Raw genomic sequence first — 23,246 nt, 5'->3', positions numbered from 1 at the left:
TGCCACCAAGTCTAGGCCCCTTTATTAAGACCCACTGGGTTCAAGTATTCCATCAGCTTGCAACTTCACTCATTACTTGTGCAGTCCTGTATGCAGGGCTGCCCATTGAAGGGGACAAGTCACATTGAAATCAGTTGGAATTACGGTACTTCTGGGTAAACACGCACCACCACATTTGCTGCTTTCCACATTTGTTTTGATTTGTTGGAAGCTGCCCAGAGTGGCTGGGATAACCCAGATGGGCAACATTATTATTATTATTATTATTATTATTATTATTATTATTATACAAATAGTAAAAGCATTAGATGATTTAATAATAATAATAATAAAAATAAAAATTTATTTATACCCCGCCCTCCCCAGTCAAAACCGGGCTCAGGGCGGCTAACACCAATAAAATTACAATAAGACATAAAAGAAAACAATTAATTAAAATACAGATTAAAATACAATATTAAAATTTAAAATGCAGCCTCATTTTAAGTAGTCCATAAATCAAAACCATGAGGGAGGAAAACACAGGGGTCATACTGAATCCAACCCGAGGGCCAGGCAGAACAGCTCTGCCTTGCAGGCCCTGCGGAAAGATGACAAATCCCGCAGAGCCCTGGTCTCCTGTGAAAGAGCGTTCCACCAGGTCGGGGACAGTACTGAAAAGGCCCTGGCCCTAATTGAGACCAATCTAACCACCTTATGGCTCAGAATCTCCAGAATGCTGTTATTTGTGGACCTTAAGGTCCTCTGTGGGGCATGCCAGGAGAGGCGGTCCCGTAGGTACGTGGGTCCTAAGCTGCATAGGGCTTTAAAGGTCAAAACTAGCACCTTAAACCCGATCCTGTACTCTGCTGGGAGCCAGTGCAGCTGGTAAAGCACTGGATGAATGTGATTCCACGGCAAGGACCCCGAAAGGAGCCTCGCTGCGGCATTCTGCACCTGCTGGAGTTTCTGGGTCAGTTTCTGAGTTTCTGTATGGCAGAACATGTGGACTGTAGTCAGGTTTGCATGAGATTCACAGACTGAATACGGAGAGTCTGGGCCACTGGTTGTTGCAAATTGCAATTCTACTGTATAAATAGGTATAGAGGTGGCATGTGATTTTCTACGTACATATAAAGATTATATGTAAACACCTAGAAGGTAGGGCGGAACAGCAACAACAAAAATGGCACAGCAGAACGGGATGAATTTAGCACCCATGATCCTGTCATTTATATCGCCTTAACTCAGATAAAATCCTTCCCCGCCCCTAAGACGAACCCTGCGCCGGTTGCTTTGGTGAGGTCCCGCCCCCTTCTATCTGAGGCGAAGAGCAAGCGGAGGCCCCGCCCACCCAGCTCTTCCCTGCTCGCGAGGAACCGCGCCGCAGGTTGTATGGCAGAACATATCACGTGGGCAGAGGGAGTAGGTGGTGCCTTGAGGTGGCGATAGCCAATCCGCAAAGGGGTAAGCTCTCGGCTGAAAGGAAGTTCGTTTTTTGTAAGCTACCGCATCGTCGTCGTTGTCGGTGCGGCTCTTCACTGCTGGGCTTCCTCGCGAACCGCCGAAACGACGTGTCTAGGAGTTGCGTGTGCTGAAACTCGACGGTAGGTCGTCAACAAGGGGCTCGCGGGGGCCCCGATGGAGTGGTTGTTCTGCGCATGCTCGGTGTGCAGCGTGGAGGACTTAGGGGCTCTGCACGTCGGGATCAGGCAAGAAAGCTAATCGCTCTCCAACCCTGAAACCCGCAAGGCCTTTTTCTTTGCAAAGCTTCTCTCGTAATAAATGTCTGAGCCTTTCAAGTGCCCCAAACCTTCCTTCGTGAATGTACTTCTGAGCATGTGCAGAGTTCCTTTTTTGGAATTTTATGGTTCCACGTCAGATATATTATCACATCCTGGGGTGGATCGTATTCTCTGCAATTTCTCTGCTCTATCTATCTATCTATCTATCTATCTATCTATCTATCTATCTATCTAGAAGTCTTATGTGTATAGCAACATCTGACTTTTAATTTAGCTGGAACATAGCCTGCTGTGCAAAGGCAAGAGTCACATCCATCCTTTTTACCCAAGCATGCAAACATTTGAGGAGGGTTGACGATAGTTTCCCCAGTCTGGTCCACAGAATAACTATTTTGTCATCATGATTCATAGTGTTCTTTTTGTTTTGTTTTCAGTATAAGGTGCTTATTTGCTTTGGAGCAACACCCTTTCAATGGCACATATCAGTATAAATCAATATTTGCAACAGGTAAGTGATACAGTTTTGTAGTGAATCTTACACATCCTTATTTGGAAGCAAGTGCCATTGAACCCAGTGGTGCTTACTTCTGAGTAGACATGTCTACCTTGGCCTTATCAGCACCACACTCTAATCAACTGAGCTAGCCATTACAACTCTTATTAGAAAGTAACTAATTGACTGGGCACAAAGTCTCTTCAAATACAGTATTTACCTTTCTTTGGCTCACTAAAATCATCCACTGCTCACTGGTGTTCTTTTAGCTGCAGGGGATATAGAAGGCTGGTCTCTACATTGGTGCAAGAAAGAATGTCACATTCCCTTGCAGTGAAACTTGGAGGTTTCCCCACTCCAGCACCAGAAATGAGGGAAATTGTCACTCTCCAGATGTGTTCGACTCAAATTACCGTCAGTTGCTGGCAGCATGACTGCTGGCCAGGGATAATCAGAACTGAAGTCCAACAACATCTTGAGGGTACCAGGTTCTCCCTAGCCTTTTCACCAAAATGGCAATTGACAAAACAAGGAATGAGAATATTTCTTACTGCTTCTGTGGGTATGGCTAGGGAATTTGTTCTATAATATTTTTGTGTGTGTGTTCCTATTACAGGTGTTAGAATCTATTGACAGCAGAGATGGACTGTTTTGTGCAGAGTTGGTGTCATTTAAACATCCTCATGTTGCAAATCCTAGACTTCAGGTAAGAGATTTGGGTTGCAATCCTGTATACACTTTATCTGCAAGTAAGACTAGCGGAACTGAATGGGGCTTACTAAGCATGTTTACTGTGGAGTAAAATGATAAAGGTAAAGGACCCCAGGGCAGTTCTCTCAAACTTGACTATGGGCTGCGGCACTCATCTCACTTCAGGCCAAGGGAGCCGGCGTTTGTCCGTAGACAGTTTTCTGGTTCATGTGGCCAGCATGACTAAACCGCTTCTGGCACAACAGGACACCGTGACAAGTGCCAAAGTGCACGGAAACGCAGTTTACCTTCCCGCCGCAGCAGTACCTATTTATCTACTCACGTTGACATGCTTTTGAACTGCTAGGTTAGAAGGAGCTGGGACAGAGCAATGGGAGCTCAACTCATTGCACAGATTCTAACCGCCCACCTTCTGATCGGCAAGCCCAAGAAGCTCAGTGGTTTAGACCACAGTGCCACTATGGAGTAAGCCCCACTGTACATGGTGGATGTTTATTCCGAGTAAACATGTATAAGCATGAAAATCTTTAGTATTTACATTAAGGGAACTCAACTGCTCTGCTGTATTTGTACTGAAAAGGCAATTTCTGCTGTAACCATTTCCAGTGTAAAATAATTGCATTCTGCTACATTATTGTGGTTAGTTGATTTATAACTGGCTTCATATTTCAACTATGTGGTTTACTTACCCCAACAAAAAGGAATCAGTATAATGCAAATTCTGCATTCAGTACCAAACAATACCACTAATATTACTACTAATAACAATTCCACATTTTAAGCAAGATAAATAAAAATGAATCTCTCTAAGCACTGTATATAAATAAGAACCACAAAAAATAAAACATTAATTACCAAGGCAAGCCATAGACCAAATAGTAAGATCTTCAGCAGCCCTGCCCATATGTTCAGCTCTTGAATACATTGTCTTTTATTGTACTTTATGAACTTTACATGCATAATTTTTTCTTGTCAGATAGTATAATAAATGTGTTTGCATGGATTTGATCACTCTCCCTCATATGCACACCATTTATGGAATATGCACTGACGTTCTAAATTTTCTCACTGATAATTTTAAAATGTTAGCGCAATAGGCCAATTGGCCACACAGGCCAATATTGCAAGCTTTATAAATGAGGAACTGTTGCTGTTGTTTCCCCACGCTGTTGAGTCAGCACGCTGTTGAGTTGCACAGTGTCCAACAAGCCCTCTTCCCCTGGTGGTTTCTTCCCCCTAAATCTAGCCCTTTTGGTTACATTCTTTTGCATGTAACAAGGTATCACATTTTTTCATTGCATTTAATTTATTATTAGCTTTCATCTCCAGAAGAAAAATGTCAGCAAGTGCTGGAACCACCTTACGATGAAATGTTTGCTGCCCACTTAAGGTAAAACTCTTTTTGGGGGGGAGGGGGGTTATGGCTTGAATTCTTGAAGATTCAAGCTACAAGTTCTATGCATTTTTTTACCTAGGAGTAAGACCCATTGAACTTAGTGCAGTGCAAAATGGAGGGACATAAGCATTGGAAGCAGTGATAGTAAAAACAGAAGAGCTGTAAGAGGAGCCCCAGTGCTCTGTATAATGTGTATGCTCACTTGAAAATCATTCCTGCTTTATTCAGTCTGTACAAGATTGCAGCCTGTAATCTGGAAAGTAAAAAATAAAATGTGTTACCCTTTAATATTCAGCTCAAATATCTTTTTAGTGTAGAGGAAAATAACAAGTATTACCTGTTGCCAAATACAAATTTTTAGACTTCAGTGCTGAAACAAACGTACTCGCAAGTAAGCACGCTGGGTAGATAAGGGATTTTTTTGCTGAGCAAATACGCAAAGAATTTCATTTCTCAATCTAGCTAAAGAAAATAGTATGAAGCTTTGCTATTGTCTCATGAATCTTAATCTTTGTCTCTCCTCTTGATAGATGTACTTACGCAGTTGCCAACCACGATTTTGTAGAAGCTTACAAGTGCCAGACAGTTATAGTACAATATCCTTTATGATTGACTCCATTAAAAGTCTGTTATGGAATTCTGAGTTCAGAACCTTCAGCATGGCCTAAAGAATGAACAAGTCTGTGTTAGGACAATATGGGCTGTTGGCTGCATTCCTGGGAGAAGATAATCTGGAATGTTGTTGAACTGAAGGATATGGAGAGATGCTGGGCTTTCGTTAGATGGTCCATGAGGCTGCCCAGTCGCTGTTGCGATTATTGTTGTCTGTGTTTGCTTTAATAACACATCATTATATAAATCACGGTGTATTAATTTTCCATAACCCTAACCCTTGCACATCTTTCCTGAGAGCCTTTCAAGCACACAAAGAAGAAAACTGGTACGTATCTGGCAAACATTTAATGAGAACTATGCCGTTGAAAAAATAGAACGGACTTTTCACCTGGAGGCAAATGCCATTTCTTCTGTTGATGTCACAATGCCATTGCATGTAAAGGGATCTCTAAATGTTTCATCATTAGTTGTGCGTAGGGCCAATTAAGGCTATTAGAAATCATGAAAACAAAGGTTGCACAGCCCCCAGCAAGAAGGATTGAAAGGACAAATGTGAAGAGAAAAGATGGAGCTTGATGTAGGGGAGCTACAGTCCCATGAAAGGGGTATCTCTGAAGACTATATATATGTGCTTGCGGGCAAACTTAAAACTGCCCCATAAGCTGTTAGACTTGGGATGTGTTGTATGCATTGTTATGTTGCATTTTATTTTTTTCCAGGGCTTTGCCTATTATGTATGCAGTAGCCCTTGATCTTCGAATTTTTGCTAATAGCGTAAGTAGTATCTTTAGGGACTAAGTTACTGGGTGCCACTGAGGTTGCTGGGTGGGGGTTGAAGGTGTATCTCATCTGGGGAAAACCTTGGGGTTTTTCCTGTGCTCATCCTGAGACTTACCCTGCCTTGGGAGCGCTTGCTCTGCATATTGCTTTGAGGTTTTCTTACACTCAAGAAATATATAAATTTGGTTAAAGAAATTGTTCTTGGGGTCTTGTTTGCAGTGTAAGCAAGACACGCATTGCTTCTACAAAGCAAGCATTTCCTATGGAGCAGTTGTTCTGACTGCAGACAATCTAATTTTGTTGGTCGTGGGGTTGGGAGGAGAGAACTGGCCTACGGTGTGTTTAAGGACATGTTGAAGATGTCTACTGATTGTGCAGCCGTGTGTTTGCAACAGGCGGGGGGGGGGGGGGGGGTTGATTCATTCATTTCAACACTTCATATCGGTTGCTGTTAGGAAAAGACAAAGGCCTGCCAGTAGGAGTATGACTGTGTCTCTTGGTTGCTTTGTGTCACGATAGGCTGACCAGCAGCTGGCAAAGAAAGGCAAAGGCAAAGTTGGTGACATGTTGGAAAAAGCAGCAGAACTTCTTATGAGCTGTTTTCGTGTATGTGCCAGTGACACGTAAGTGAACACGCTGTTTAAATTGGACCAGGAATAGCCTGCATGTGTCTGTATATGTATATAGGTGGAAGCTTCGTTAGGTTCTGTTGTTTTTGTTGGTTTGCAAAAAAGTGGACCAGAGACTTAAGAGGATTTTCCTTGTATTTTAAAAAAAGGTTTAAAACAATATCCTGCCTTTTAAAATACAATCTGATCCTGATGCATTTTTAATGTTTTTTTATAGTCGAGCTGGCATTGAGGATTCCAAAAAGTGGGGCATGTTGTTTCTGGTGAATCAGCTGTTCAAGATTTATTTTAAGGTACGACCTTGAACCAAACTCCTAAAGCAAGCCTGCCGTTTTGTGATGATTTCCCTCTGCTAACGTCAGGCTTCGTTTCCAGATCAACAAGCTTCATCTGTGCAAACCGTTGATAAGAGCAATTGATAGCTCAAATCTCAAAGATGAATACAGCATGGCACAGAGGGTTACATACAGATACTATGTTGGACGGAAAGCCATGTTTGACAGTGACTTTAAACAAGGTACTATATTGGTTTGTTTTTTTTTTTTTTGCCAAAAGTGTTATGCGCATTGATGTGGTTTTATGCGGTTTGTATTGGTGCATCTGTCTGTAATGCCATTGTGATGTGATGTGTTGCATTGGTGCAATAGTTTTTACTTTCACCTTAAGCACTATCTTAAAGCCACAAGTTATAGGAGTTGGGTTAGTTAGCCTTATTAGCTAAGTCTCTCTGCAGATGCACTGCTGCCCATTCAAGAATGCTGTGGGCTTCGCAAGACTCTTTCCTATCTATAATCTGTCATTTGAATTCTACTCAGTATTGATCCAGAGTAGATCCCAAAGTATAGTTAGCAGAGTAACAACGTTGCAGGATCCCCCAAAAAATAGACCAGAGGCATTTCATCCAGCAGAGCTTTACTGCTCCTGAAGGAAATAAATGCTATTAAACGTGAGTATATACAAGCCACACCTCAAATATGATAATAAATACTTGGTGGGGGGGGGAGTGGCGGAGGCTGGTTTTATTTCAGTGCGAATACTTGCAAAACTGTAAAATAAAGGACAAAAAGCCGTGAACATTTTCCAGGTGGCTTTGACACCATTATTCTAAAAAGTGTTTCCTTACCATTGGTAAGTATGGGGCACCTGTTTCATTCATCTTCTTTTTGTGTTTTCAGCGGAAGAGTATCTATCTTTTGCCTTTGAGCACTGCCACCGCTCCAGCCAGAAAAACAAAAGGATGATTTTAATTTATTTGCTGCCAGTGAAAATGTTACTGGTGAGTGGCATCTGAACATATCAAAATCCTTTGGGCATACTCCAGCGCTTTGTAGCTGCGATCTGTGTTTTAACAAGCTGCTCAGACAAGTATAGGCTAGGGTGAAGCTGCACAACATGTAACTTCTCAGGCTGAACGTGTGCCGCCGCTGCCACCACCTATGGAGAAATCCAGCCACATGCTTGATAACTAATCGGCGCTTAAAGTTCCTAGTTCACAGCAAAACCAAGAGGTGTGTTCGGCACCTGTTAGTTTATGCTTGGCTTGGTGAATCACCAACTCAGTGGTGAAAATTGCAGAATGGCTCAATTGGAACTCTGCTGAGAACCATTCCAGAGGGCTGGATTTCTTCAAGAGCATGATGTCCTAAAGCTGTCAAATCAACTTCAGTCTGTGCTTTGATTTCAGGGCCACATGCCAATGATCCAGCTTTTAAAAAAATATGACCTCATGCAGTTTGCTGAAGTTACAAAGGCTGTGAGGTAAGTTTCATTTCTTTGACAGAATCTAAACTTTTATGAGCTGATTTCCACATTCACAACAGGGCTTCCGTTTCTTTCCCTCTCCCTTAAAACCTTCCCTACTGCATAGAAAACTACTGTGTCCAGAAGAAACAGTTCTCCTTTTCCCTGTCCAGCCACCTCCTTCCCTATGTCTATGTATCATACGTAGGAAGGACATGCTGTATGTGCCTGCTTTGAAGCAAGCCTTTTCAAAACTCTTCTTAATTTTAAATTCCTCTAGTGAAGGGAACCTTCTTTTATTGAACGAGGCTCTGGCAAAACATGAGACATTCTTCATTCGCTGTGGTATCTTCCTTATTCTCGAGAAGCTGAAAATCATCACCTACAGGAATCTCTTCAAGAAAGTGTAAGAAGAGTATCACTTGTGTTGTCTGAAAAGGCAGTCTGTGATGAATATGTACTTAGAGTTATTATAATAATTTCTGGTGTTAAATATAGGGAAAAGCCATCTTGGCTTGAATCATGTTACCTCTTTTGTTCTTGCCATTTTTGTTAGCAAAAAGAGTCCTGTGACATTTTGAATGGCGGAAATAAACAAGCTGAAGTTTTTCCTTCAGAGCAATTGGTTCCTTTTACACCTATGATCCTTTTACACCTAATAATTAGGAACTTGTGTTCCTAACTGTAAGAGTGCTGATTAAAAATGTATTTTCCTGTTCGTAGGCCTAGATTTACACCTGTGCCAGATATTCCTGGAAGCAGTTGTTAATGTAATAGCCATTATTGGTTTTCAAATCCATTTCTTGGTTTGAGATCTACCTTTTAAGATTTGGTTTAAAGACCTGGGAAGTTTTACCTGAAAAGGGAAGACTATCCAGGATGGGGAAAAGACTGACTCTGACCCTTGACTCTGCCTCTGGTCCTGCTGGCATACAAAGATTCAGCCAGGCTGCCATTTTTTTTATTAAAAAAAATTGTTAGGCGACTCTCCCTTCTGGTAGCCATGATGCTAGTTATCTTGGAAAAATTTTCTAGTAACATTTCACTGAATAAGAACAAAGCTTGTAGAAATTAAGTTAGGGGCAAGAAGTAAAAGTGAATTACATTGTGTTAACTTTGTTTTCTTTCTTTTTTTAAAAGTTAAAGAAGTTGACAGATTCAGCAACAACTGGCATAACCAGATTATCTTGCCCTCTAACCCTGTGCTTTCAGTACAACTTTAGGTTTCTGTCCCACCTCAAAAATAAAGGAGGACGCAATGGATGCAGCTAAGCTTGAGATTTTAGTGACTAAGTGAGGTTTATTTCCCCCTTAAATCTTTGTCCGTATATTATAACAGGTTGCACCCAGTTTTGAATCTCTGCTGAGGAAAAAAAAATTGGTTGGATTAGCATGGCCTGGCCTTTAGGTGGGGCTCAAATGTGGTTTCCCCGGATAGAGAAAGTATTTTGTACTCCCCCATTTACAGAAATATGAATTGGTACTTACAGGATAGAGATGGTGGGACTCCCATCTAGGTTTGCTACAGTAACTGTGGTGTACTTTTTCTTCTTTCAGGTATTTGTTACTCAAAACTCACCAGCTGTCTTTAGATGCCTTTCTGGTTGCCCTGAAATTCATGAAAGTTAATGATGTTGATACGGATGAAGTCCAGTGCATTCTAGCTAACCTCATATATATGGTGAGCGTCGTGGTTTTTCATTCATCATGAACAAATGAAACCATTCTTCAGAAATGTGTTGTTGTCGTACCAGGCCTATATAAAACCACCAACTCTCAATTTATTAATGAACACTGGCAAGTTATTTGCATATATGGTGGCATGCAACGACTATGCATAGACTTGTGCATGTTCAGTGCAAATAGTTTATAAATGTAATATTAAAGTATTATGCAAGGGGCATTTTCTTAGCAGTGGTTTTACATACTACCACGATGCGTGTACAAAAGGATGTCTGCTATCCTGTGCAGGCCTCTCACATTGCCCACTTTCTTTTCTGTAGAAAATGAAAAAGGTTTGCCCTTTTTCTGGCTTTTCATTCACTACTAACTACACAGCGTCCCATTTAAGTAGCAAATGAAAAACCATTGCTTTTATAATGTGATGATGTTATTTGGAAGCCCTGTGCACTTTACTGAATACATATCTCATTCTAGCAAAAGTCTATAAAGGGTTTCACCTTTGCAATACTAATATTCGTTTTCCTCTTCCAGGGTCACATCAAAGGCTATATATCGCACCAGCACCAGAAGCTTGTTGTCAGCAAGCAAAACCCGTTTCCTCCACTGTCTACCGTCTGTTGAATCTGCTGTGACCTAAATGGAGATGTGCTGTCCATCGACGCTGGTTGCTGTTGGAGCAGGATGGAACTGGCCGTGAATTTAGACCAAATCTGTTGGGAGTACTCATGAGTATTTAAGCGACTGCTATAATGAAGTGGGGCTTTCCTGCTTATTCCTCCCACCCAAAGCCACTCTGCACTGTCATAGGACCTTTTCAAACAACATGTGGACAGAGGCTGCAGCAGGCTAGGGAAAATGGGAGAACCTGGCAAGGCTGTCTTGTCCAAGCCTTGTAGAAAACTGCAAACTTGTTTTTAAAATTGTTTTTGTAAAGTTATGTCTTCTTTTGACACCCTTTGGTTAAATGTTACCATAGCTGGAACAGTTGAAAATGTGTTTTGCAATGATTTGTATCTGATATTGGCTGACTAAATAGCGAATAACAGTAAACATTTATCTTGTGGTATCTGTGTGTTCAAGTGACGGAGAAAGGCTAGGAAATCATTTTTTTCTGAGAGGATTGAAACTTTTATTTATTTAATTGGACGTTTTAAAAATGCTTTGGTGTAGCTTGTTTGCTTTCCTCATGCACCTCTGTGCGACCTTCATTTAGCATCTTTTGAAATAGTTGACTGCAAAAAAAGACATTGAATTTACAAAGAATAATAGTTGGTATGGAACACGTCTGGTTTTGTAAAAATAGTTGCATAGCTCCATTTTGTTAAACATTCCGATTCCTTTCTGCAGTACACATCCCAGGAGTCACAGAAATAAATGTAAATGTAGCCATGGAAATCAAAAGGCACCAACAGTTGCGATAACTCAGGACCAGCTAGAACTGTGTACCTAAACATTAGGAAGAACTTCCTGACAGTAAGAGCTGTTCGACAGTGGAATTTGCTACCAAGGAGTGTGGTGGAGTCTCCTTATTTGGAGGTCTTTAAGCAGAGGCTTGGCAGGCATATGTCAAGAATGCTTTGATGGTGTTTCCTGCTTGGCAGGGGGTTGGACTGGATGGCCCTTGTGGTCTCTTCCAACTCTATGATTCTATATAGCTACATTATTATTATTATTATTATTAATGATGTTAGTAATGTGTTCTGTTAAAATGCATAAAGGGCAAAAAGTTTTATTTTCAAGAGTTAATTGCACATAATTTTTACAACTGACTTCTACACAAATACATACAAATGCTGGGCCTTGCCATTCCACATATTCCTATGCCCTTGCTTTCAATTAGTCCATTTTTTGCTTAAACCACATCATGTATCGTGTCGTCTTAGTGAATATAAGTGTTTCCCACTTAGTTGCTTCTGTTGCCCATGGTTCTAAAACACCCGTCAGAAACCAAGTGCCTTTATAGTCAACAGCACTAAAGCTACCTCCAGCCAGTAGTTCTCCCGATACTTCACGGCTATAGCCACAGAATTCCCTTGTTATCAGTGTCCTGTTGAGGATTTGCTTGCATTCGTCTCCATTGAGGTACGAAACTGACAGCTCCGCCGTTGAACCTGTGGAGTTATTTCCATCGGCTTTCCAGCCACTGAGAGTGGCCTCCCGTTCCGAAATCAGCACGTGCTCCGCAAAATCCCTCTCTGGGATGCATATGGGCAGGTGGCGGCTGCTGCAGCCAATGTGCTTTTCGAGTTCAAGCAAAGCCAAGTTGTTCTCACCGGTGTCGCTATCATAGCGGATGTGTATATTTATCTGTTTCACAGGTATTTCTTGCCTAGCTCTTTGCAGCCTGTTGATTCCTATGCAAGTAATGATGTACCCGTTAGTTGTTGCAATAGCATTTGCTTGGAATAGGCTCACATTGGCAAACACATAGTGCCTTGAATTGGAATAAGCACGTAGCCATTTCTCAATAGGCCTTAACGACATTATACTCGTGCAATACTGTTAGTTTCCAAATGCATCTGGACTGTCAGCAAATCCTTTTTTGGTGAGAAGAGCAAACATCTGATATGGAACTCACAGGAATTCATGTGTATGTTTACTGCCCTTTCACTCCAATTTTTATAGGGGCAAAAAGAAGAGAAACCACAGAATGTTACAACCGTACTGTTGTTGAAAATGTAATTTACTCTTGCCCAGGTCAAATCCTGAGTGGGTTGACTTGGCAAAGCTAGAAAAGTTCTCTAGAATTCTTACAACTCTTAATACGGATTTGGTAAGGTTGGGCATGTGTCACAGTGATCTGCTTATTTTGGAATGCAATGGTGAAGTGTAATCTTTTGTTGGTTATCTACACCAATTGCCTGAACCAAAGTGGTTGCAGTCTTGTTAATAATAGTTCCTGCACAGCCCCCAGTGTGAAATGAATGGAAAGTGCACGAAAAGTACCTTCATGCGCTTTTGCGTTGCAAAGAGGAGACATGCCTGAGATGAGTGTGAGCTTTCAAAATTGAGATAAAGGTGTCAATGAAATTCTACTTAATATTGATCCAGAGTAGATTCCAATGTATAGTTAGCAGAGTAAAAATTTAAACACCTTGCAGGATCCCCCCAAAATAGATCAGGCATTTCATCCAGCAGAGCTTTACTGCTACTGAAGGCAAATGAGCATAATGGTCACAAATCCAGTACATTCAGGATTGGCACTAAGAAATCCAGTTGCAGCAGACTTCACTCAAACTTACAATAACTTATAATAAGTCTAAACCAGGGGTCAGCAAACTTTTTCAGCAGGGGGCTGGTCCACTGTCCGTTAGACCTTGCGGGGGGGGGGGGCGAACTATATTTTTTTGGGGGGGGGATGAATGAATTCCTATGCCCCTCAAATAACCCAGAGATGCATTTTAAATAAAAGCACACATTCTACTCATGTAAAAACACCAGGCAGGCCCCACAAACAACCCAGAGATGCATTTTAAATAAAAGAACACATTCTACTCATGTAAAAACATGCTGAATCCCGGACCGTCCGCGGGCCGGATTTAGAAGTCGATTGGGCCTTATTTTGGGGATGCCTGGTCTAAACCTTAACACTAAGCATACTATGTACAGAACACCACACCAGAAAGATAAGAGATATAAAGAGAAAGTAAAACCCAGGCTCCATCTGGCCTATTATTAGTCAGCATGACCTTGACAGAAAGAGATAACAGAACCAGTTTAAACCATCTGTACTCTGCTTCTCTGAAGGAATAACCCAAACATCATGAACCTTCTGCTTTTATCTTTCACAAAGAGAAGCTTCCAGCACCCTCTTGAATTAAGTAGAATAGGAAAGATCTATACACATCAGATCAATACTTTATGCACTAAGAAATGCAACCTGACAAAAGGGTCATTTGGCTACCTACCAATCACAGCGATGATGGGATTCAGCCGTGCACATTCAGCTGTAGTCAGGACAAAGTTAGTTTTCAGTAGAACACCACCACAGAACCATTCTCCTTCCGAGTTTAAGAGCAGGACCTTGGAAGCACAGAAGACAGTACATGGCTCTAATTTAGTAATTTTAAGTCCATAGGGCAGGACACATTGTTCTTCTGCATCCCATTGCTGCTCAGAGCACAGCATCAGGGAACACACCATTACAGAAGAAAAGCTCATTTCTGGTGTAACCACAACCAGTCAAAGGCATGTTGAGTGCACTGCAAATCGGGCAAAAGTTTAGAGGGGCAGTTGAGAGGAGGGAAGAGAGCAAGCTGTGGTCTGAGCAAGGAAAATGGGGGCAGACCTGCCTAAGCACTGGTTAGGCACATATTTATAGCAAGTCTAGATAAAGGCTGTGTTCAACATTTCACATACCTGCCAAGGGAATCCTCTCTGGATTGTTTCGGTGGCATCCAGCTGCACAGGTAAGTGGTCTTTATGTCTGCCGCATGCACACTGATCTAACCATGGTAGGTAAAAATATGGAGAAATGCTATGGGTGTCTTCCAGAACTTTCATTCATCCTATATAATAAAGTCCAAGTTGTCCCTGCGTCCAAGCTGTCCCGTGTGTCCCTGGGTCACTGCGCATGTCCCCCAGGCACACAGGGATTGGACGGAGAGACAGGACGCACACGCTCTCTCTCTCTCTCTCCCCCCCCCACCTCTGCCTCCCATTCCCCTGCGGCCGCCAACTGCCGTTCCCGGCCGGACAGCCGTTGGGACATGGAGCGGAGTGGGGGGGGGGCAAAGGAAGATGTGTTATTGGGGGGAGTTGAGAAGCAAGGAAACCGTAGCGCCGCTCAGAGGAGGAAATGCCTTTGAAACCCCGGCTCCCCTGGGCTTAGGCAGCCCCAGCCTCCGCTGAAGCCCGATCCTGCATGAAGCAGGTGGCCTCTAAGGGAAATCCACGAATTAAAGTCCAGGCAGGAGGCAGATCTCGGCTCTAACATCATCCGCTGCTGTGCCTGCTTGGATTTTTGTGTGTGCGTGTTTTCATGTCCGACCATTTATTGCTGTAAAACAAAGATATAGAACGGGATGCCTTCATTTTCCTTTCCTCTCCCTCTCCCTCCCTCCCCGAGGGTGTTTACTTTTCTTTTTTCCTCCACAATAGGAGAGGGGGAAAGAGGAACGCTCCAGGAAGTGAAGCACCCCCCCCCAAAAAAAATCCAGGATCCTTACAGGTTGGGGACACGCAATGGTTAAACAAACATTTAAAAACAGTATACCACTTTTTCAATAACTAACATTGAGGCAGAGTCGCCTCTGAAATTCTGTAGGACAAACCTTTTTAAAAAAGTACTGAGGAGCACTCTAGGTGTCCACCAGTCCTTTAATATTCTTGAGGGTGGACATGGAAAGGCTTTTGCGCTTTCTACTCGCTCCTGCCCCTCCCGCAGCCCAGCCTCCCCTGGAGAATGAGAGAGAGAGGGCGGGGACTGAGGGAAGGGACAAATTTGTTGATCTTCCACTGGGTAAGCCAGATCTGCCACAAGCCTACTCTGTGCCTGGGAGACTTATGGGAGGACAGAATTCACAAAATGTAAAATGCCATTAACAGCATTTATATATGGTCAAACTATCTCTCTGCTTTCTGGAACAACATGTCCCTGTCGTGTCCTTCAGGGAGATACTGGGAATGTCTTTTTAAAAATGTGTTCTGCAGATTTCAAACTTGGGGCAATACCTTGATTTTAGTAAATGGACACAACATATCAGTACACTGCTTCTCTTCCATCCCTCCACTCACAGTAAATGGGGACAATAAAAGTTTCAGAACAGGCTTGAGTTTCAACCAGATCCGTTATGAGTGTCAGTTTACCAACAGTCCCTTGCTTCAGAAACCAATACAGATCAGGAGATTGCAGAGTAAATGAATTTACATGTATTTTAGACACAGAAAATATTTCCCAATGTGCAAGTAGGTGGTGGTGGGGGAGGCAAGCAGAGCTGCTTTGAGAAAGTAAAGATGCTATTTATGCTGCAGCATTGCAGACACTATTGCACTGACCTGAGTAGGCTTCTTCTCAATGCTTCTCAAGTTGCATTGTTCCACCACATGTTCTGGCAGCAGCAGGAGCGCGACCCCCTCTGGGCGGGACAATGGTGCGACCCCCTCCTCCCACCTCCTGGCAGCTCCGGCCGCCCCTCGCAGCTCGGAAACCTTCCTCAGGCCTCATTCCGCCCCCTTTGGAGGCCGGCTGGGGAAATGCCTCCACGACGAGCGGGGCTCACGGCTTCCCCTCAGCCCCCTTCCCTTTGTCTCGCCTCCCTACCCCCTTTTCCCAGCGGCAGGAGCAGGGCTCGCTCCGAAACTCATTGTCGGTTGTCGGGCAGCAACGCCTCTGAGCGTGTGCAGAGTGCCCGCACTTTTCTAGCGCCCGTTTACCTAACGGGCTGAATGACACTAGTTTTTAATATTACTGGTAACTTCTTTGCGGGGGGTGGGAGCCCAGACACACCACCAAACCCAAGATGAAATCAGATCCTCGGATGACGAAAACAAGCACAGTTCCTTTCCATTTAGCTATAGTTTTGCTCGGTGGGTTTTGTCATGACTCTGAAATTAAGTATTCGTTTCTCCCCCTCAAATTTGCATTGTAAAGAAGGCTTGGGCTTTATACCAAGCATGCATGCATTTTAAGGACGATGTGCACGTCACAAATTTATGAATGTAATTTGTTTACTTTCTTCCACGGGAAAGAAAGAGTAACTTATTCCTATGGTTCTAGTTACAGGTAGGTAGCCATGTTGGTCTGAGTCGAAGCAAAATAAAAAAAATTCTTAGGGTAGCACCTTAAAGACCAACTAAGTTTTTATTTTGGTATGAACTTTCGTGTGCATGCACGAAAAGTGTGCATGCACACGAAAGCTCATACCAAAATAAAAACTTAGTTGGTCTTTAAAGTGCTACCCTAAGAATTTTTTTATTTTGCTTATTGCTATGGGTTGGTGGGGAAGGTACTGTGCTTTGGGGCAATGTTGCAATGGGGGTAGGGCTACCCAGTCTCCACCAAAAGGGGACCCCAGTGGGGACCCCATCTCTGCCTGCAATGTCCAATCATCTCCCTCCCTCCCTCCCTCCCTCCCTCTCTCTCTCTGTCTCTCTCTCTCACACACACACACACCAATACCTGCAAAATAACAGTTCTCTATGCATACTCCAATCATGATGATATACATTTTTCTCATAGTAGTAGTAAAAATAATAACAAAAGGGGACAACCAGCAGTACCCGGTTACGAATGGAAGGAACCCCCAGGAGCAGAATGGGACTTCCCCTTCCTTTCCTCCCCTCCCCACCGCAGCTTCTCCAACTCCAGAGAGCTGGGAGACAAAGGACCAGAAAAGAGAATTCCATTGCACAAGCATGGACTCACATGGGGTTGGATATCATCCAGTCTTTGTACAGGGATTTCCCATAAGGGCTCTCAGAAAAAAATATCCCTGCAATCCTTAGCAACCCTGTAAGAGAGGCAGCTATCCCCATTCTACAGAAAGGGTAGAAGGAGGCTGTCAGAGGCTTGCCAAAAGCAGCCACTGGGTTTTATGACTGATGTGATGACTTGAATCACAGTTCCTTTTCTTAGCTACTATGGTACATTGGTCTGTATTGTTGCCTCCTTAAATAATTTATTTTATTTTCCATTTTCTAGACTTACCTTGGGGAAGGCACGATTTAGCATCTTTCCCAAGTTCATAGGCTTTTGCGCACGAACAGCGGTACGACATCAGTTCTGGATAGCAGAAGTGCTGGCAACCCTCGTTTATTTCATGGCGGCACTCATTTTTAGCTACGGGGGGGACGGGACATTTAAAACTATAGAACAAGCATTTAAACATAGGACAATGTTCAACAATGTCCACTCACTTATGCAGAGGAAATATCCTTGCACAACAGTACTTCACTTCTCTCTGCTCCAGCCTCTGGTATACCTCCCAAAATCTAATCTAAGGGGTTCCCCAGGAGTTTTGGGGGACTCCAGGAGGGAAGGAATGAAGGAGAAGTCATGTTGCGCAAGCAGACACCAGCTTGCACTATATCAGATCTCACCCAAAATTAACAATCAACTGAAATTATCTTGTATAAATTAACATGGGCTCCCTTTCCCTAATATTGACTGCATTTGTTTTTTTGATGCTCAATTATTTTCCCAGGATCTGCTGGCTTACCGCTAGTCTCTATATTTGTGTGAGATACATTACACTTGCAGCATCCATTAATTCCTGGCAACGTTTCCCAACAAAGACTAAGCTGTAATCTAGCTCTAGTTACAGGTAGGTAGCCGTGTTGGTCTAGAGACCAACTAAGTTTGTCATTGGTATGAGCTTTCGTGTGCACAGTGTATCTGAAGAAGTGTGCATGCACACGAAAGCTCATACCAATGACAAACTTAGTTGGTCTCTAAGGTGCTACTGGAAGGAATGTTTTTATTTTGTTTCAACTGTAATCTAGCTGTAATGGTCAGATTTCACTTTTGACTATGGATGTCAAGAGTTTACATCTTGGGAATAAATTTAAAACAAAACAAAAAAGAAAGAAAGTAATTCACACATCCATCATTCGCACAAAGAACAACTGCCTTCATTATCAGAAATGGTGAGTTAGGTTCACCCATGGGATATTCTCATTAGAGAGCTGGAGGGAAGAGGTGACTCATCAATTTATTCTCTCTGAAGCCTTCCATGCGTCCTGAAAATCTGTTCAAGATGTGGTTGTTAAGACCCTCCCACAGGAACATGGAGGTGGCATGAGAAGCTATAGGAGGAAGGCGGCGATTGGTGGAAATCACCTCCCATCACCATCTGTTTTTTTTTTTTCTGTTTTAAAGCAGAAGCATCTCCCTAGATCTGTTCCATCCGCAAATGGAAGGATCAAATATGTAATATCTTGCTTGTCAGACAGAAAGGGGGACAATTGTGCACAATGCCCTTGTGAATTTTCCTATGGCACCTAGTTAGCTATTGTTGGAATGTAGAGATTAGTAATGAGTAATTAATAATGATATTACTTGACATAGGCTGGATCTAGACACACCAAAGAACCGTTTCAGGTTAAAGCGTTGTAAATTTAAACAGGGAAAACAGGTAGAGAAAAATGGGACTCCACATCGCCATCTGGTGGCACAATGGTTACAGGTAGGTAGCCGTGTTGGTCTGGATCGAAGTAAAATAAAAAAAATTCCTTCAGTAGCACCTTAAAGACCAACTAAGTTTTTATTTTGGTATGAGCTTTCGTGTGCATGCACACTTCTTCAGATACATTGTGGTGGCACAATGTTATATTTAGAGAGATTCCTTTACAGTCTTCTAGGAAATGATGTGGCACATGCCTCTTTATAAAGAAAACATTGCCATTTACCAAAAGCACAGCTGGCTCCTTCAAAGCCATCTCTACAATCACATGTGTAGCTTCGGATGCTGTCCTTGCACACGCCATTATTCAGGCAGGGGTTGGAGGAGCATGGTGCACCATCTGGGGCGGGGGAGAGGAAATATTAGTAGTCAGTACATTTAGAATAGTGAGAATATTTTCTGCTGCTCTTCTGCTGCTGCATCAAAATTCTTTTTGTGAACCCCATTCCCTCTCCTCTAAAAACCCACATTTCAATAAGGGATGTTGCCCAGTTTTGGTAGTCCTGATTTCAGAATGTGAATCTTGGCAACTCTTGGAAGGCATGATACCGTCAAGTTAATCTGTATCCAAACTGCTTCTGAACCAAATTTTTCTGCCTACTTGCTTGCTGCTGCTCCTGCAGTGGGAAGGACAGAAATCTATACCCTTTGCAACATAGGAAGCTGCTTTAAACTGAGTCAGGCCAATGGTCCACCTCAGTTGTCTATGCTGATTGGCAGCGGATCACCAGGGTTTTGTACAGACAACATCTCCTACCTGGAGATGCCAAAGATCAAACCTGAGACCTTCTGCTTGCAAAGCAGATTCTTTGCCAGTGAGCTATGGCCCTCTGACACTTGGAAAGCAGCTGTGGCTGCAGCCCAGGTGCCAGAAATGCTGGGAATTCAGCTTTCCTGGCAAAAACATGTGAACTCTATTTCCCCGCACTTCTGGCATCTGTTTCACAGCTGTAGCAGAGTGCCAAGTACCAGATAAGTCAATTTGGCCCATAAGTGGACTTGGAATAAATCTAAACATTTCCCAAGTTTGGAACAGAATAATTGGGTTTTCTAGACCAAATTACTAATTGGACCAAAGCCTAACTGGATTGGTTTGCCTCATCACTTATTTCAAGGGCAAATTTTCTACAATAATTTGACTCACACCCTACTTCTGTGATTATCCAGTTCAAGAGGCAAGTCCAAGAATGGAGGAGAGCTGGAGGAATTGAATGTACTTGTTATTTATGTATTTTCCCTGCCACAGAATAAAAGAGCAAAATGAAGTACTATATTAGCCTCATAACATATGCTCTATTATAAACAAATTTCCTTGGGTATAATGAGCAACTCCAATAAATCCCTTTGTTTTTAATATAATGGATGTAAGGGTGACTCCCTACAGGGAGCCAGCCCCCATCATCCTAACGTCCACCTCGCCAAGCACAGGGAGCAGCAGTGGGTCTGAAGCAGCCAGGGGGGAGAGGAAACTCGGAGGGAGAGAGAAGCCAGCATGCGGAATGATGGGAAAGCTCAGGGGAGGAGAGATGTAGGCAAGGGCTCAAGGATGCTGGAGAGCCCTTCCACCGCCTTGACAGGGAGGAGGCTGAGAGGGCATCGCTCCTTCCGTCGCAAGAGTTAAGGAGAGCATCGCGACACAGGTCAAGGGGGAGGCGTTTTGGGGTGCCCCGACTACTTTGCTGGCATAGGGACAGACGTACGCCATTGCCGGATTCTGATTCGGAATGAGAGGCCATGGTTTAAGCTGTCTGCACTATAAATACTTTGCACAATTAAAGTCTTTAAAGACAAACTGGACTCAAGCGGAGTTACTCTAGAGCAGCCACGACGACCCTCTGACAGCATCCAATAAAAAAATAATGAAATACAAAACTGAAAAACTACTTACCAAAGTAGCCATTCCAAAACTTGTCCTAGGGGGGAAATGTAATTTTTTGTTTTTAACAGTGGACCATTTCTCTCTCCCTCTCTCCCTCTCTATCCCCTAGCAACATATCATGCCAAATATAGGATTACCACAGAGGTCTCCAAATTTACGTGGGCCGGTGCCTCGAGCACCGATCGCGCTGTGGGCCGGAGTGTGCGGGAGCACACACCCATACGCGTGCACACACGTGATTTCCGGCGCACTTCCAGGTCGCCGGAGCATCGGACATAGCTTGTGCACATGCGCATGGGCCTCCTCCGACCCGGACGTGTGCCGGAAATGACACTCGCGCATGCGCACAAGCTATTTCCGACGCTCCAGCGACCCAGAAGTGGGCAGCTGCGCTGCGCCGGTAAGAGCGGGCAGCGGCAGTGTGCGGACGGGGCCACTGGGGGCTGGATGAATGAGCTTTGCGGGCCATATCCAGCCCCCCGGCCGTAGTTTTGGGACCCCTGGATTACCACCTGATTTCTCTGTGTGATTTTGGACAGAAAAAGTTAATGGGGCCAGAAAGATTGCTTAAAAGATCCTTAATAGTAAGATGAGAACCAATGTGGTACAGTGGTTAGAGTGCCGTACTAGGAAATGGGAAACCAGAGTTCTAATCTCCACTCAGCCTAACCTACCTCACAGGGTTGTTGTGAAAAATAGTGCAAGAATGAATATATCTTAAGAATTTATCATTGGTTCAGCAATCTTAACAATTGTGTCATGGATTGGATTTCAATGCCCGGTCTACAGCTTGATTGATATGCCCATAAAGGAAAAGTTTAGAATACATACAGTTTTCTCGGTGTCTTCAAATACTTCTCGAGCTTCTTCATATGTGCACCTTTCTTCAAAGCATTCTCTTTCCAAATTACCTTGGAGGAATTCTTCGAAATACATGAATCTGGCACGCTTAGACCTTGCAACAACTTGATTTGCATCCCTGTCCGACAAAAACACTGAAAAAAGGGGAAAGGTGGAGGGGAGCAAATAGAATTTGCCCACAAACCTACTGGGCGCAATCTCTCTCCATGTGCCTTTTGCTTCCTGTGCATTGAGGGATCAGAATAGCTTTCTGTAGAGTCAAGCTGGGGAAACTTCTTCAACCATTCGAGGCACCCTTTTGAGTAGGTTATGCTAGTGGTAGGTGGTGCCACGGGCAAAAGTGTTCCAGAACTTTGAAATGTATTTCACAGACCATGTGACCGAACCACTAATTTTGGTTGCATCTGATGAAGCAGACTCTATTGCTGAGAGCTCACATATATATACATGCGTATTATTTCAGAAAGTGCAAATTGGGCCAACTTGGCTTTAAAAATGAGAACCAAATCAAATTTCACTCCGATCCCTACTACCAAATAAACTGCATTTATATAAATCACGGAATCTGCCATGTGAGTTAAACCAACTAAGTTTTCAAACATTAACTGAAGAAGACTGTTTTGGAGGGGAGTAACTCTCAAAGGTACAGATTAAATGACAAGTCTAAAAGTCCCCGACTCCCATGTTCATATATATATATATATATATATATATATATATATATATATATATGGCAAATTAACACTGTTGTGGACAAAACACCATACCTGTTGATTCTGCCTGATGAAAAATGAATGCAAGGAAGAGAAACCATATTGTCCAGTTGTTGTGAGTTCCCATTTTGGTTCCCTTGGAACAGTTAACTGGATTTCGCCTGCTTAGCAGCTAGCTCTTGGGTGAAGTTACTGAATGACTAAAGTTTAAAGTTCAAGAACCCAGTAAAAAAACAGAAGGGCAATGGTAGGACCTAATGTTTACAAATGGAAGCTCTGAAAGAAAGGACTTCATACCTACAGAAACAGAAAACAAGTGGCAGGAAGCATTCCAGGGTATCTCTACAAATTCTGAAACTAAACTGCAGAGATAGGGCGCAACTAACCAAAATTTACTCCGTGTTGTGGCAAGATATTTCAACCCATTCAACCCCCTTCCCTCAGCAGCTGAAAGCAAATTGGGTCCCGTAAACAGGCGAGGGCATTGAGATACCCTAGAACTTCATCATGCCAGCCTGTTGTATGGATCTTTTGGGACTCTGTCACTGAACTAGGACACATGAAGCTACTCATCTGCCCTAATCCCAAACAGATTGCATACATTCAGTTGCAATTACAGTTTTGCGATTTGTTCCACCCAAACAGTTATTAGGAATGAGATGCTTAAGAGCATAATTACTGTAAATATGTGTACGATTTGCATTTGGCTTATGGGTGTTAGGATTTTAGGAAGTTGGAAAACGCTGAATGTTGTTCTATTGAATCAAAATCCCTCATCTGTAACACTTTTTTGGGGAAAATACACATTTCTAGCACTGGTTCTGCATTGGTACTTTGCGACCACAAGAGGGAGAACGCACCCAATTTAGTGGACAGGCTTTCTGCCCAGCTATAGGATGG

At 43.0% G+C, this 23,246-nt stretch overlaps 2 protein-coding genes and 1 long non-coding RNA gene across 3 annotated transcripts; 1 reads left to right on the top strand and 2 right to left on the bottom strand.

Moving 5' to 3' along the window:
- Positions 1-727: 727 nt before the first annotated feature.
- Positions 728-10,837, top strand: PCID2 (PCI domain containing 2). Its single transcript, XM_060273389.2, has 15 exons — positions 728-1,586; positions 2,159-2,232; positions 2,834-2,923; positions 4,245-4,318; positions 4,855-4,922; positions 5,225-5,264; positions 5,659-5,713; positions 6,239-6,342; positions 6,566-6,641; positions 6,724-6,865; positions 7,524-7,624; positions 8,033-8,106; positions 8,369-8,494; positions 9,646-9,769; positions 10,303-10,837. Exons 2-15 carry the CDS (start codon positions 2,197-2,199, stop codon positions 10,390-10,392), a joined length of 1,200 nt encoding a protein of 399 aa, XP_060129372.1. The 5' UTR covers positions 728-1,586; positions 2,159-2,196; the 3' UTR covers positions 10,393-10,837.
- On the bottom strand, positions 3,844-9,698 carry LOC148685870 (uncharacterized). The gene is made up of 2 exons (XR_015949752.1): positions 9,577-9,698; positions 3,844-4,577 (listed from the first exon to the last, which is right to left on the bottom strand). It is a non-coding gene; the product is annotated as an uncharacterized LOC148685870 (long non-coding RNA).
- Positions 10,838-11,484: 647 nt separating the features above from the next.
- On the bottom strand, positions 11,485-22,630 carry PROZ (protein Z, vitamin K dependent plasma glycoprotein). The gene is made up of 8 exons (XM_035114923.3): positions 22,401-22,630; positions 21,604-21,767; positions 20,782-20,806; positions 19,120-19,233; positions 17,420-17,551; positions 14,131-14,216; positions 13,680-13,794; positions 11,485-12,125 (listed from the first exon to the last, which is right to left on the bottom strand). The coding sequence occupies exons 1-8, from the start codon at positions 22,471-22,473 to the stop codon at positions 11,608-11,610; spliced, it is 1,227 nt and encodes a 408-aa protein (XP_034970814.3). The 5' UTR covers positions 22,474-22,630; the 3' UTR covers positions 11,485-11,607.
- Between the last annotated feature and the right edge of the window lie 616 nt (positions 22,631-23,246).

This window comes from Zootoca vivipara, chromosome 4 (genome assembly GCF_965207765.1).
Source record: "Zootoca vivipara chromosome 4, rZooViv2.hap1.1, whole genome shotgun sequence".
Classification (NCBI taxonomy): domain Eukaryota; kingdom Metazoa; phylum Chordata; class Lepidosauria; order Squamata; family Lacertidae; genus Zootoca; species Zootoca vivipara.
The sequence above is the reverse complement of the archived record's forward strand: the minus strand, read 5'-3'. Positions and strand labels throughout refer to the sequence as shown.

What these genes read in the sequence shown, in the direction of transcription:
- PCID2 (XM_060273389.2), top strand. Translation starts at nt 2,197, where the DNA reads ATGGCACATATCAGTATAAATCAATATTTGCAACAG. An exon ending in TAAATCAATATTTGCAACAG is followed by an intron (nt 2,233 to 2,833) that starts GTAAGTGATACA and finishes TTCCTATTACAG; the next exon opens with GTGTTAGAATCTATTGACAG. An exon ending in CGTGTATGTGCCAGTGACAC is followed by an intron (nt 6,343 to 6,565) that starts GTAAGTGAACAC and finishes GTTTTTTTATAG; the next exon opens with TCGAGCTGGCATTGAGGATT.
- PROZ (XM_035114923.3), bottom strand. Translation starts at nt 22,473, where the DNA reads ATGGGAACTCACAACAACTGGACAATATGGTTTCTCTTCCTTGCATTC. An exon ending in AGAGAGGATTCCCTTGGCAG is followed by an intron (nt 13,795 to 14,130) that starts GTATGTGAAATG and finishes TGTGCTTCCAAG; the next exon opens with GTCCTGCTCTTAAACTCGGA. An exon ending in TCCCATCATCGCTGTGATTG is followed by an intron (nt 12,126 to 13,679) that starts GTAGGTAGCCAA and finishes TTACTTGCATAG; the next exon opens with GAATCAACAGGCTGCAAAGA.